The sequence below is a fragment of the Bos indicus x Bos taurus genome, chromosome 25 (genome assembly GCF_003369695.1).
Source record: "Bos indicus x Bos taurus breed Angus x Brahman F1 hybrid chromosome 25, Bos_hybrid_MaternalHap_v2.0, whole genome shotgun sequence".
NCBI classification, from domain to species: Eukaryota; Metazoa; Chordata; class Mammalia; order Artiodactyla; family Bovidae; genus Bos; species Bos indicus x Bos taurus.
Window position 1 is genome coordinate 8889885 of NC_040100.1, and position 12889 is coordinate 8902773.

At 49.6% G+C, this 12889-nt stretch overlaps 1 protein-coding gene across 3 annotated transcripts; it reads right to left on the minus strand.

The window, feature by feature from the left end:
• Positions 1 to 3842: 3842 nt before the first annotated feature.
• TBL2 (transducin beta like 2) lies at positions 3843 to 11264 on the minus strand. 3 transcript variants are annotated; one of them, XM_027526939.1, is made up of 7 exons: positions 11074 to 11264; positions 9430 to 9560; positions 8987 to 9171; positions 8210 to 8361; positions 7764 to 7890; positions 7265 to 7417; positions 3843 to 7028 (listed from the first exon to the last, which is right to left on the minus strand). In XM_027526939.1, the coding sequence occupies exons 1-7, from the start codon at positions 11201 to 11203 to the stop codon at positions 6566 to 6568; spliced, it is 1341 nt and encodes a 446-aa protein (XP_027382740.1). In that variant the 5' UTR covers positions 11204 to 11264; the 3' UTR covers positions 3843 to 6565. The 3 variants fall into 3 exon arrangements, with proteins under 3 accessions (XP_027382740.1, XP_027382741.1, XP_027382742.1); XM_027526940.1 differs by lacking the exon at positions 11074 to 11264 and having other exon boundaries at positions 8987 to 9209; positions 9430 to 9521; XM_027526941.1 differs by lacking the exons at positions 9430 to 9560; positions 11074 to 11264 and having other exon boundaries at positions 9010 to 9099.
• Between the last annotated feature and the right edge of the window lie 1625 nt (positions 11265 to 12889).

Genomic DNA, 12889 nt, shown 5'->3' on the forward strand with positions numbered 1-12889 from the left:
AAACAAGCATTTCAAATGCCATTTTATAAATGCTAGGTTAAAGGGAAGTACTGTACAAGGTGCTATGACAACCCTGATCTAGATGAAGAGTGTCCAGAGGCATCTGGGAAAAAAATGACCTTGAAGTTTAATTTTGAGAATACGGTAGATGCAATTGCTCTAAGTCCTCACTGTGTCCACAGACGCTGTAGATGCTCAATAGATGTTTGGGTGAATATTCAGTCTTCATTGCAGCTCCCTGTCTTCCCCTGTCATCCCAGGCATTCATGCTTTTGGTATGCAGAGAGGGCCCTGAAGCAACCACTTCAAGAAACAGAAAGGAAGCAGCTGACAGTTTGCAGTGCTTGGTAGTGGCCACTTCTTTCACCTCTAGAGAAACTTCCTTCTGTGTACCCAGAGAACTGTCTCACTAACCCCGAACTTGACATAATGTCTATGACTGTTCCCCCTCTGTCATCCACCAATATCATGGCTCAATAAGCACATATCATCTTGCTGATGAGGAGCCCAGGAATAGTGTCTGCCCATCTGAGGAATGAAAGAGCTGAACTAGTATGTGGAGGGAAGGATGGGTCTGCTAATAGTGGGATCAAAGGTGGCACGTTTCTCAAAGCCATTGATTAAAAAAATCGAACCAAAGAGCTATCTTGAGTATCTGCTACATGCCCTACAGCGGTGGACACTGTGGGTGACGCAAGGATGAGAAAAACACACTCCCTGCCTTTTAGGTGAGGATAAGGAAAGCAACAGGAAAAGAAAACTCAAGGCAGAGCATGCTAAGTGTTGTGACAGAGGCCAGCTCTCTAGAATTCTCTGGTTCTCTTCTTAGGGCCCCCTGGTCTAGGCACACAGCCCGGGAAGTTCTCTCTCACCCTGTCCAAGTCCTGGCCAGCTCCCCCTCTGAGGTTTCTTGTCTATAGCTTCTCTGCTCCACAGCCCACTGCTCCTCCCAGCAGCATTGGCCTCCTGCGCCCCTCTCTCCTCCAGCCCATCCTGTCAGTCACCACCTTCCTCGGGCCTTCCCCACTGTGAAGACCCAGCGATTCTCCTGATTCCCGCTCACATTTGTCCACCTAGCCCTACATTCCCCACCTACCTCCCATCGAAGCTCTGTGTAAGAGAGTGGTCAAAATGAGCAACTGCCAACTATTCCCCGAAGCCTGCACAAATGCCCTCTGTTGACATACTTCTCTTTAAAAAAGTCTCCCCTTAGGACTTCCCTGGCAGTCCAGTGGTTAAGACTGAGTTTCCAATGCAGGGGATGTGGGTCCGATCACTGGTTGGGGAACTAAGATCCCTCATGCCATGTAGAGTGGCCATTAAAAAAAGAAAGAAAAATTCTGATACATACCTGGCTGAATGTTCAGGAACTCACAATAAAATACTGTTTTTCATTTCTGATGTGTTAAGAAGAGTTTAGCTTAGTGAACTTGAAACTGCAGGGAAAAGATGAAGTGTGGTCAACAGAATGATTAACAGTGTCAGATGTGGGCAAGACGACTCCTCCAGAGGGACCCATCCTGGCCCTGCTCTGCCATGCCCCTTCCCACGAGGCACAGTTGCAAGACCAGGGAGATGTGACCACCTGGTGCAAACGGCTGCCATCCCATCCACCAGACCCTGGACTCCTTGTCCAAACAGATGCAAGCCTGATTCAAGGGCTTGTACGAGCCTTTCCCCTGGGTCCATCCTCACAGAGGTGGCACTGCCACGGCGCACAACCTGAGGCCTGAGTGGTTGTTGGCCAAGGGGCGGGTGTTTGTCTCGCAGGGATATGATGGCATATGAGGTGTGGGCTGGGGTGTCCCTCGAAATGTGGAAAAGAACCCGGTGGGAAAAGGAGAGCAGACTTGATCATGGGACGGCCACCTCTGCCAACACACCGCGGCACAGACCTGAGTCTGAGAGTTCTAAATTTGAGCGTGGCCTTTCAGGATGCTGCATCAAGGTAGGAGGGCAGCACATACTGGAGCTCACCTTACTTTATACAGGTAGTAACACTTGGACAGCATGTGGCTCTCCATCTGTATTCTTGTCTCTGGCTGTACACACATTGGTTAAAGGAATGTATTTTATTGTGTGAATGTATTTATTGTGAGTTCCTGCTAAAGCGCTTCAGTCGTGTCCGACTCTGTGCGACCCCATAGACGGCAGCCCACCAGGCTCCCCCGTCCCTGGGATCCTCCAGGCAAGAACACTGGAGTGGGTTGCCATTTCCTTCTCCAATGCATGAAAGTGAAAAGCGAAAGTGAAGTTGCTCAGTCGTGTCCGACTCTTCGAGACCCCATGGACTGCAGCCTACCAGGCTCCTCCAATCCATGGGATCTTCCAGGCAAGAGTACTGGAGTGGGGTACCATCGCCTTCTCTGTGTGAGTTCCTAGATAGGCCTAAACGCAAAGATCTGGGCAAGCCTTTTATTGGTTATGTGTTGGGCAATTAGACTCCCTAATAATGCTGATGTCAAGGCTCTCTCCGTTGCAAGAGTATCCCAATTCAAATTGACAATCATACACAGGACTTTCTTGGCTCTTAGTAACTTGGTGTCCAGTGGTGGCAACCTCAGGTGTGTCTGGATCCAGCAGCTGAAACAAGCATCCTCAGCCTGCAGTCTCTTTGGCTGCTTTCCTGTTGGCTTCATTCTTGGGCAGGACTACACAGTTAACAACTTTACATTCTACTTACTAAGCAATTCTAGCAGAAAACTAAACATATTTTCACTTTTTTCTAAAGTCCAGCAAAGTCCAGGAGTTTGCTGATTGGTTATATGCCTACCATTCTTGCCTGGAGAATTTCATGGAGAGGAGCCTGGCGTGCTGCAGTCCATGGGGTCGCAAAGAGTTGGACATGACTGAGCGACTAACACTTGCACCTTTCATGGAGGGTCAAGGCCTATCCTCTAAAAATTGTAAAGATTCGGGGAGGTGGTGGTTCACCAGATAAACATTAAGATAGGGTTGTTTCCTGAGGCAGAAACAATAGTGAGATGGTAGGGACTGAAGGCTCAGCACTCAATGTGGGCCACTATTAACGTGAACAAGAAAATGCAAACACACTCAGACTGTGTCTGCTGAACAGAGAGCAGCTGGAGAGCACACTCATTTTCCTACTGCCCTGAACTCTGGGATCAGAATTGGAAGCTTGAAGAAAGCAAGCTTCACACAGTCACAGTCTCACAAGGCGTCCCCAGGTTTGTGTTTATGAATCATGCTTTCAGTGTCTACGGCTAATTCTGCAGTGCCAACCTGTGTCATCAGTGGGTCTCAGTCTCAAGAGCTGTGTGCTGAAACCACGTCACGCTCACCTGGAAGACTCCTATTTCTGGAGTTTTGTAGAGAACATGAATCCCAAATCACTAAGTTTCTAGACACATGGCCAATTGGGGGCACTGCTGGGTCTATAGCATACCATCACTGATAACTCAACACAACAGTGTGTGCTTCCTACTTACCTGCTGTAATCTCCAATTATAAAACATCTTTTAAAGACAAGTCTTATTACCTTAATTGAAATTGATGAAGACTATCAACAGACCTTCAGATGTGCACTTTTGCGCTTTAAGTATTTTTATTTTTAATGACTGATAAAAATAATCTGGATACCATTTTTTTAAATTTCCCCAAATTTTTATTCTGAAAACTTTCAAACCCACATAAATTGAAATAGTAATATTAAAGTATTAACACTGCCTTCACACACAAGGATTTTTTATCAAAAAAACATAGTGGCCTCTGGGCTACATGAATATCCAGGTAACTTTCGCCATGCTGACAGGGAAGCAGCCTCATCTTTACTGAGAGGAGCTGTTTTCTGTCCCCAGGACATCTCTGTAATGACTCTTCTATAGTGTTTTCATTCATTTTATTAGAAATTCATAGCCCTGGCAAGGCATGAAGGGCCAGATTTATTTCCATTTTACAGATGAGGAAACAAACTCAGAGAGGTGAAGTGATGTGTCTGTTCAACAAGTGCCCCGGCTGAAACTGGAACCAAAGACTTCTGACTTCAGTAACTCAACATCCTGCGATCACTGCCCCTCCTGGATATGCAATCAGAGCAAAGCCAGAGCCAAGCAGGAATGCAAAGTGTCTTAGTCTCATTCTTCTGACAACCAGAAAGCGAAGCTTCACCAGGACCCAGGTGCACAGTATTATCAGTCAGAAGTCTATCCTTAGGAACGTCAAACCACAGTGCAGAGAGGGTACTGACATTTCTGTTAGCTGCCTGGTTCGAATTCAACACTTATTGAGCGCTTACTCTATTCCAGGCAGTGTGTGTGGGACATGGAGCAAATCTGACAAGGATTCCTGTCACATTCCAGTGGCTTAATGAGCAACCCAAAAGCTGCCAATGAGAGACTGCTGGGCTGCATCCTGCCATTAGTGTTTTGTTTGGTTCCTACAGTGCTTAACATTTTTCTTTTGAAAATAAATTGCCAACTTCTGGCTTCTCTGAAATGGGCAACTTCTACTGGATTCCAGAATATTAAGTCACAGCCACACCTGCCCCTGACCCAGGACAAAGGTCCTCTAGAGATGACTTCAGTTCCCACCTTTTCCTACTGTCTTTCACCCAGACAACTGTGGCCCAACTCACCTACTTCTATTACCCACCTGACACCCCTGAAGCCAACAAATATCCAAACAAAATAATTTCAGATAGCATTAAGTAATGCAAACTAAAATATAATGAGCTAATGTGATATGGCTGGTGGAAAGGGCTACTTCAGATTGAGTGGTCAGGGAGGGTCTCTAAAGTGTAACTGAAACTGAGAACTGAATTATGACAAGCATGGCAAGTCTGCCAAGAGAAGGGAAAAAAATGCTTCTAAGCAGAGGGAAGAACAGAGGCACAAGTCCCCTTTGAAGCTGGAAATAACTTGGCTTGGTTGGAGGAGTGGCACGGCTGGGAGAGTGGTAACAAGATCACAGGAGGAAGAACCCAGATTACACAGGGCCTTGTATGCCACAGTGAGAATTTTGGATTTCATTCCGAGTGTGAGGAGGAGTCTTGGGAGGGTTTCTAACTTGGGAATGATGTGATCTGCTTTACATTTTTCAGAGATCACTCTGCTATGTACAAGAGTGACTTAACGAGGCAAGCCAGGAAGCAGGAAGGCCAATGAGGAAGCTACATTATAGTGGCCCTGTAGGTAACAGTGGCTAGGACCAGGATGGTATCAGAAGAGATGGAGAGGAGTAACAGATTCAGGATTTACTGCCATGTAACCCAAAGAATTTTCTGGTGGAGTGGATGGTAATCGTGTAGTAGGGCAGAGGGGGCGTAGAAAAGGGAGTAACTGAGGAAAACTCCAATGCTGTGATTTGTTCACATGTTTATATGAGTTGGGGGTGATTAGGGGAGGTCCAAGTTTTAGGGAGAGGGAAGAATTTATTTTGGATAAATTTTGCTGAGGCTCAAGTCTGCCTAGATTCCTCATTTCCCTTACCTCTCCCATCCAAGCAGTCCTCAAAATCCAAAAATGTGAACTTCTAAATACCCAATCTATTCAATCTATCCCTTCAACGCCATTGCCTCTGTCCTGATTCAGTCCTCTCTCTTGCCTTGACTTTTACCACAGCCTTCTCCAGCTGTGAATAAACTAACAAAAATCACTTCACAGACTTGTGTACCTTTCGTCCACCAGCCATCTTCAGTGGCAGAAATCATGTCTTATTCATATTTATCTCCAGTGTCCGTGCTGCACTGGGCACAGAATAGGCCAGCAAATGTTGGATGACCTGAAAAGAGGTTCTCCTCAAACAGGATATAACCTCCTGGAAGAGAAGAGCCCTACCTTGGGATTCTGTGATTCCTCCACCCAACTTAAAGCAGAAGCAGATACGAAATGTACCATCAATCAAATCCCAGAAGCTTAGCTTTCCCAAGAGATTCAAACTGCCCTGTTTGAGTCCCAGTTTTACTCAGTAGTTAATAAATGATATTCGACAACAGATAACAGATTATGACTCTTTTCCATTTTTCTTTCAAATCTAGGAAGGTCAAAAGATAATTATTCTCCATTTGACAAGTAAGAAAACTGAGGCACAGAATGAAATCCCGTAATTCTGGATGAAGTTAGGCGCTTTGCCTGGGTTAAGATCAGACTTTCCCTGAGCCACTCCCCAGTTCTGGAATAGGAAGGAATCTCAGTCTCCCACCCCTGCAAGACTGCTGTTTAGCACTCAGGTCTTCCCTGGGTTTTGCCTCCTTTGGATAGCAGGGTGTGTTGTCCCAAGGTCAAAGACCATGTGCTCCCTCTCTTCTAATTACCACTCTCCTCCGTGCCTAGTGAAGAGAGACTCCACCCCTTGGGCCCAGGAAAAAGAAAAGCACCTTGGTCATTAGCCTGGGAGGTTGTTAAGTGGGCCAGGAATCATCACCAGCAAGGAGAGAGAGAGATCTGAGTAGGCCAGAATAGTTTCAGTGGGGAAAAGGAGAGAGAAGCTGCCATTAGGAAAATCAGGACACTCCTTTCAAAAGGCTTCCACTGGGGGAGAACCAGGGAAACGGCAGCAGTGGAGACGAGAGCAGGTCAGATCCTTCCTACTGTCCCTCCTCCCACAGTTATTTCTTCAAGGCCCCCAGGTTCTTCAGGGCCTCCTGGGCCTGCGTCAGCTGCTGCTGAAGCCTCTGGCGGGTGCTTTCGTTGGAGGCTCGCTTCAGGAGGGCCTGCATTTCCTCCACCACTGCCCGGTAGCCAGGCGTGTTGTGGAAGAGCCGCACTGCTCGGTCCCCACAGGATGCCAGAAGCCGGCCAGTGATGTCAAAGGACAAGTCACTGATACACTCCCCGTGGACCTGCTCGAAGCTCTCCTCCTTCTCACCCCGCCGGGTGTTGTAGAGATGAATACTGCTGCCGCTGGCCAAGGCCAAGACCTGGGCGTCAGGGGAGAGCGCCAGGCGGCACGGCACGGTGCTCGCTTCTTCAAAGCGGCCTGTCCTCAGCAAGTAGGGGTCCTGCTGCTTCTTGTATTCCACGTCTGTGTCCCACAGTTTCCACGTGCCGTCCTTGGAGACAGAGGCCATCCTGCAGCATGGAAAGTCAGGGCTCTAGCCTCACACACCCTGGAGGGGAGGGCGCTGGGACGCCACTTCGGACGCTAGCTGGGAAGCCAACTCCACTGCTATCTCTACTTTCTGCTGAGGGCCAGAAATCCCCCCACTGCACAGCTGCTGCACAGAATGGCCGGAGGCTCCTGGTTGCCAAGAGGGGCTGGGAGTCTTGGTAAGAAACTGGTAAGAACTCAGAGAGGATTCACTCACCTCCGGGAGTCATTGGAGAAAGCAAAGAAGTGCACGGCTGCAGAGTGGCCCTTCAGTTCAAAGGCTCGCACAACCTCCTGGAAGTCCCCTTTCTTCCCAAAGCAGACTTCCCAAACTTTTACATCTGGGGTGAAGCCACACGAGGCTACAAACCTGCCAGACAACCCAGGCTGCTTTAAAACTTAATTTTAAGGGCAGCTTTTTCTGCAGATCTACTAAACTCCTGAGAGAGTTCATAATCGTGTATCTAATAACACTGTCTTTTAAAAGTGCTTTTATACATGACCTCAGTTCATCCTCACAGCTATAAGATACACAGTACCCCTGCCCCAACCTTTTATATGCTTTAAATAAGTAGAAACTAAGGCCTTGAATCTAGATATCCTGATTCCACACGCCTGCTCCTTCTGCTACTTGAAGCTGGCTCTCTACTCTCTCCACCCTAGCCCCCAGCTCCAATCTCAGCCCACATCCAATGCCAGAGTGCCCTCTTCCTTACCTGCTACAAGGGGATATAGCAGCATATGTATTGCTCATGTGGTTGGTGTTGATGGTGGACAGCACCCGGCCTTTCAGATTCCAAATGAGGACGGTCGTGTCACTGGAAGCAGTCATGATGAACTTCCCTGGAGGTGAGGGGGCGTAACACGAGCTGAGGTCAATGACCTGATCAACTGACTTACGAAGGCCTCTGCTGCCCTTCACATCATGCTCCCCTCCCGCACCAAGGGTCGCCACAGATAAGGATATGACTGAAGACTGGCGATTACCTGCCTCTCCTAGGGACTTGCTGTGGCTCCCAGGAACTCCAGGGGAGCCCAAACAAGGTCCCTTTTGTCACACCAGAACTGAGCATACCTCTCAGGCTGCATTCACTTATTCAGTGAATATAACAGTCCATTCCCTCTTGCCTGGGCCAAGCTCCATCCTCTGAATGCCTCTCACCTGTGTCAGCGATGCCAATGTTGACAATGGGTGCCTTGTGCTTTTTAGGAAAGTCCTCCGGGGTGGCCGTGAAAGTATAGCCTCCATCGTCTCGTTTCATCATCTTGAAGACACGGAGGGTGTCTCCATTAGCGAGCCAGACGATGAATGCTCTAGAAACAGGGAGCAGACAAGTCTCTCACTCCTTCAGACACAGAGACCTGTGTGTGTGAGGCCCTACGCTAGGCAGGCTTTAAGGAGAATCAAGATCTCCCTTCAGGACCTATAGTCCAGCCTCATAACCCTTAATTCAGAATCTCTTAAAACTCCTTAGAAGGTTAGGACTCTCATAGTTCTGGCTCCTTTAGCTTCTCTCTAGGGTTTAGAAAACCATGAGAGCTTCCAAGACTAATCTGGAAATCAGTCAGGCTTTGGTACTTCCCAAATAGGAACAGATTTTCCCTACTCTACTTCCTTGTAGCTGCTGCTGCTGCTAACTGTGACATCAGTCGTGTCCGACTCTTCGTGACCCCATGGACTGTAGCCTACCAGGCTCCTCCGTCCATGGGATTTCCCAGGCAAGAGTACTGGAGTGGGTTGCCATTGCTACTTCCTTGTTAGGTAGCTGCATAACCCTCCAGGGAGCCTCAGACAGTGTTCAAGCTGTCTGGATGTTCCCTTCTGCCACCACAAGGAAGACCCTGGGTCCCCCCCTCAGTATCCCAAACCAGGTGTGGGAAAGACCTAGGCCTGGGTCAGGGCTTCTGCAGGCACACCTGGGGCTCCATCCTGTCCCACCTGCAGTCAGGGCTGAAGCGCACCAGGATGGCATGGTCCAGTTCCACGTTGGCTCTCATGCTGCGGTGCTCCCGCTGCAGGAAGTCCTTTGTGCTCCAGATGCGGACGGTACGGTCGTCTGCACAGGTAGCCAGGTACTTGCCATTGCTGCTGAAGTCCATGCAAGTTATGTTCCCACTGTGGCTCTAGGGCAAGGGCAGCAGCAGGTATGAACAGGAACCCCCTGGGCAAATGCGGAAACCCGTGCAACCATGACTCAGGGACCCTGTTGCTTAGATCAACAGCAAACTCCTGATGGGACGTCAGGAGGAGATGGGACAGGGCGTCTCCCCTGATCTGGGTCAGAGGCAGGGGAGTCTGTAACATGCACAGAATCCTACAAAGGAGAAGTCTGCGGGGCCATGAGTCTTCATATATACATGCTGTGCTGGGTACCCGTGTACCTTCAGTGCTGCAGCCAGAAGGCGGTGGGTGAAGTTGTGTTGCTGAGGCTTCTCCTTGCGAACCCGCTGTTGCAGTTTCTGCTTCTTGGATTTCAAGGACTTGTCAGGTGGACATCCGTTTGCCTTTTGGCCTATAAGGAAGGGCCAGGTCAACCATCCATTTACTCGCTCAGTCATCACTCAGTGACCACCGATGAATGGCCAGGCATTGAGTGGAGATGACCTTGTCCTCGAGAAGAGAGAGGAATACAGGGGAAAAAACCAGAAGCTTTGGAATCAGAGCTGGGTATGGACTATGTCTCTATCACTGAGTGATCCTGGGGAGGCTGCTTGCTATTAGCATATGTAACATAATCATACAGCACCCCACTGCACATTAGAGAAGGCACCCTCTCTGGGCAGGCGCAGCTCAGTGGGTTCACAGAAAGGCCAGTGGGGAGCAGATTCTTAACCAGACCTCTGTAAGTGAGGGATAATGTGCACTACAGAAGCTGCTGGCGCTGGTCTCAGGTTAAGTTACTTAATTGCTCTGGGCCTTGGCTTTTCTAAAAGAAAAGTTGAGAACTGGGTGAGATGATATATACAAAATGACAAGCACAGTACCCAGAACAAGCACGAAAAAAGGCTCAGAGGGAATCCCAGAGAGAACCGGGCAATGAGAGGTAGTCACCATGTGCTGAGCACGTCCCCTGTGCTGAAAAGGGTGCCAGTCATTTTTGTATAAAATAGCTAATTTAATTGAGAATCAGGACAGGTGCAAAGTGGGCATGTGTCAGATCACTACAGATGCTCCTCAATTCCTACAGGAAGAAAACTCCGGAGGCCACAGTTACAAAGGCAGATCTGCCCTCTGCTTGCCTCTCCAGCCTTGTCTAACAAGCCCACTTCTCTCCTCTCACATTACAGTCAAACCAAACACTGTTTCAGGACTCCTTGGCTTCCTGCACGTTGCTATTGCCAGGAGTATTCTCCTTCTCTTGGTCGTCCTGGCAAATCCTTACACATGGATCCTTGAAGACCCCTTCTTCAGGGTTCTTTACTTGACCCCCGCCCACCACCGACAAAAGCGGGGCTGACCTCCCACCCGTGGGAGTACTACTACAGAGCTAGTACTAGTATTCTGATACTGATCTTTCTATGAAACCCACGACACTGTATTTTTCACTTACATTTTCGGATGTTCTTTTACCCGACATTGGACTCCCCAAAGGAAAAGACCCCAAAGCCTACAGGAGGTAGTAGGTATTCAATAAATGCTGTATGTCGGTAGACCAGAGCGTTCACAAATGGATGTCTCTGTCCCTTCCTCCTCGTTTTCATAAAATAACGAACAAGGAGCGCGCGGAAGAGTTTCCGAGTGGCCTCTCAGCTGTGCTCCGAGGGAAGGCGGCTTGGTCTCGGCCACGCAGAGAGCGCACTGCCGCGCGGGACCCAGGTTCTAATAGATCGTCCCAAAGGGGCGCGATGGGCCGGGCAAGGCGGCCCCTACTCTCGGGAAGGGAAACTTATGTCATAAGAGGAGAAACTGAGGCGGGGAGGGCAGGTCACTGACACCCCCACAAGCCCGAACGGTGCGTCGGACCCCCGAGAAGGCCGGGGAGCGAGGTCTCGCGGGTCGCCCCTACCCGTCCCCGCCACACTCACCGGCGGACCGGCCGCTCGTCTCCTCCTCCGCGCGCAGCCACCCCCGCGCTACCGCAGCCGTCGCCACGAGGGCCAGCAGCCCGAGCAACAGCGACAGCCCCATCAGCTCCGGCATCTGCGGGAGCTCCATGTCCGCAGGACCACTGCCACCTCAGCCTCTGGCCTGGCGGACGCCTGCACGTCTCCGCGGGGCCGCGCACGCACGCGGGGCGGGGCCCGGCCGCTGGCGCGTCCCGAGGGGCGTGGCCTGGTCGTTGGTGCGTCTCCAGGGGCGGGGCCATGATCATTGGGCCCCCGGAAGGGCGGGGCCTGGCCGTTGAGGCTGTGTGGTCGCGGAAGCGTTTCGGGGCGAGTAATGTAGTGCATGTAGTCCAGGCTCAGGCCTTCCCTTGACTACTTTACTGATAATCGTTAGTAAAGGCATTATTCCAGCCGTCATCACACTGGATCCTTTCAAGGAGGCAAGGGTCCAAATTTTACTCCCGTTCAACAGGTGGGAAAGTCTTAGCATTGGGAAATTCAGATGAATATTTATTGTTAATGAAGAAGGGAAAGGGTAGTTCTGGAATTAGTGGGTGGCACAGCCTCAGCAAAGACGTGAGCAGGAGGATGCTGTGCGGAGGCAGGGTATGAGTAAAATAAAACGCCGGTAAGGGAATTCCCTGGCAGGCCAGTGGTTAAGACTTCACATTTCCATCGCAGGGGTCATGGGTTGGATCCCTGGTCTGGTAACTAAGATCTGGCAAACCAGGCGGTGCAGGCAAGAAAAAAAAAAGTAGCAGGTGAAATTGGAAGCTTCCCAGGTGGCTCAGTGGTAAAGAATCTGCCTACCAATGCAGGAGATGCAGGTTTGATCCCTGGGTCGGTAAGATCCCCTGGAGAAGGAAATGGCAATCCACTTCAGTATTCTTGCCTGGGAAATCCCATGGACAGAGGAGTCTGGTGGGCTACAGTCTGTGGGGTCGCAAAAGAGTCGGACACAACTCGGCAATTAAACAACAAGATTGGAAAGGTGTTTGAGGGCCTTGAGTGCTAGTTCATCCCAGTAAACGGTAGCCTCTGCTAGTCATTTCAGGGTGAAATAGATCAAAATTGGTATCTTGGAGATTCTATGGGTGGACTAGTGTGTGCCAAGACCAAACAAAGATAGAAGGAAAGCCAAGAGGTGGTTGCAAGAGTCCAAGACGGAGGTGATAAGAGCCTGGACTCGGGGGTGGCCGAGTCCACCTTCCTTCAGGAAGGAAGGAAGCTGAAAAGATTTTAATTTGGCTGTTCCATGTCTTATTTGCAGCGTGGGGGATCTTTAATTGCACCATGTGGGATCTAATTCCCTGACCAGGGATCGAACCCAGGCCCCCTTCATTAGGAGTGTGGAATCTTAGCCACTGGACCACCAGGGAAGTTCCTGGAAATATTTTTAACAACACACTTTCAATTTTGAAGTATAGATTCAAAAGGAGTTGGAAAAAAAAAAAACAAAACAGGAAAGTCCATGTACTCTTCCCCCAGTTTCCCCCAATGGCAACATAACTATAGTGCAATATCAAAAACCAGGAAGTTGGCAGAATTTAGTCACACACACACACAAAAAGATATTCTGAAAGACTAATGATAGGCCAGACCCACTTAGCTGTAGAGGGAATGTTCCCAGAAACAAACGTGCTCCATGGGCCTCCCAGCCCTGCAACCCAAAACAAGTGGAAGTACCAGAGTCAGGGCTGCCAGATTCAAACGTTTCCCTGGCCACCAGGGAGCCTCTCCTGGCAGTGTGGGCCCTCAGGCTCTAGAAGGACCCTCCTAGCACAGAGGCTGCTGC

What these genes read in the sequence shown, in the direction of transcription:
- TBL2 (XM_027526939.1), bottom strand. Translation starts at nt 11,203, where the DNA reads ATGGAGCTCCCGCAGATGCCGGAGCTGATGGGGCTGTCGCTGTTGCTC. An exon ending in GCTATATCCCCTTGTAGCAG is followed by an intron (nt 7,418 to 7,763) that starts GTAAGGAAGAGG and finishes GTTGTCTGGCAG; the next exon opens with GTTTGTAGCCTCGTGTGGCT. An exon ending in TTCTCCAATGACTCCCGGAG is followed by an intron (nt 7,029 to 7,264) that starts GTGAGTGAATCC and finishes TCCATGCTGCAG; the next exon opens with GATGGCCTCTGTCTCCAAGG.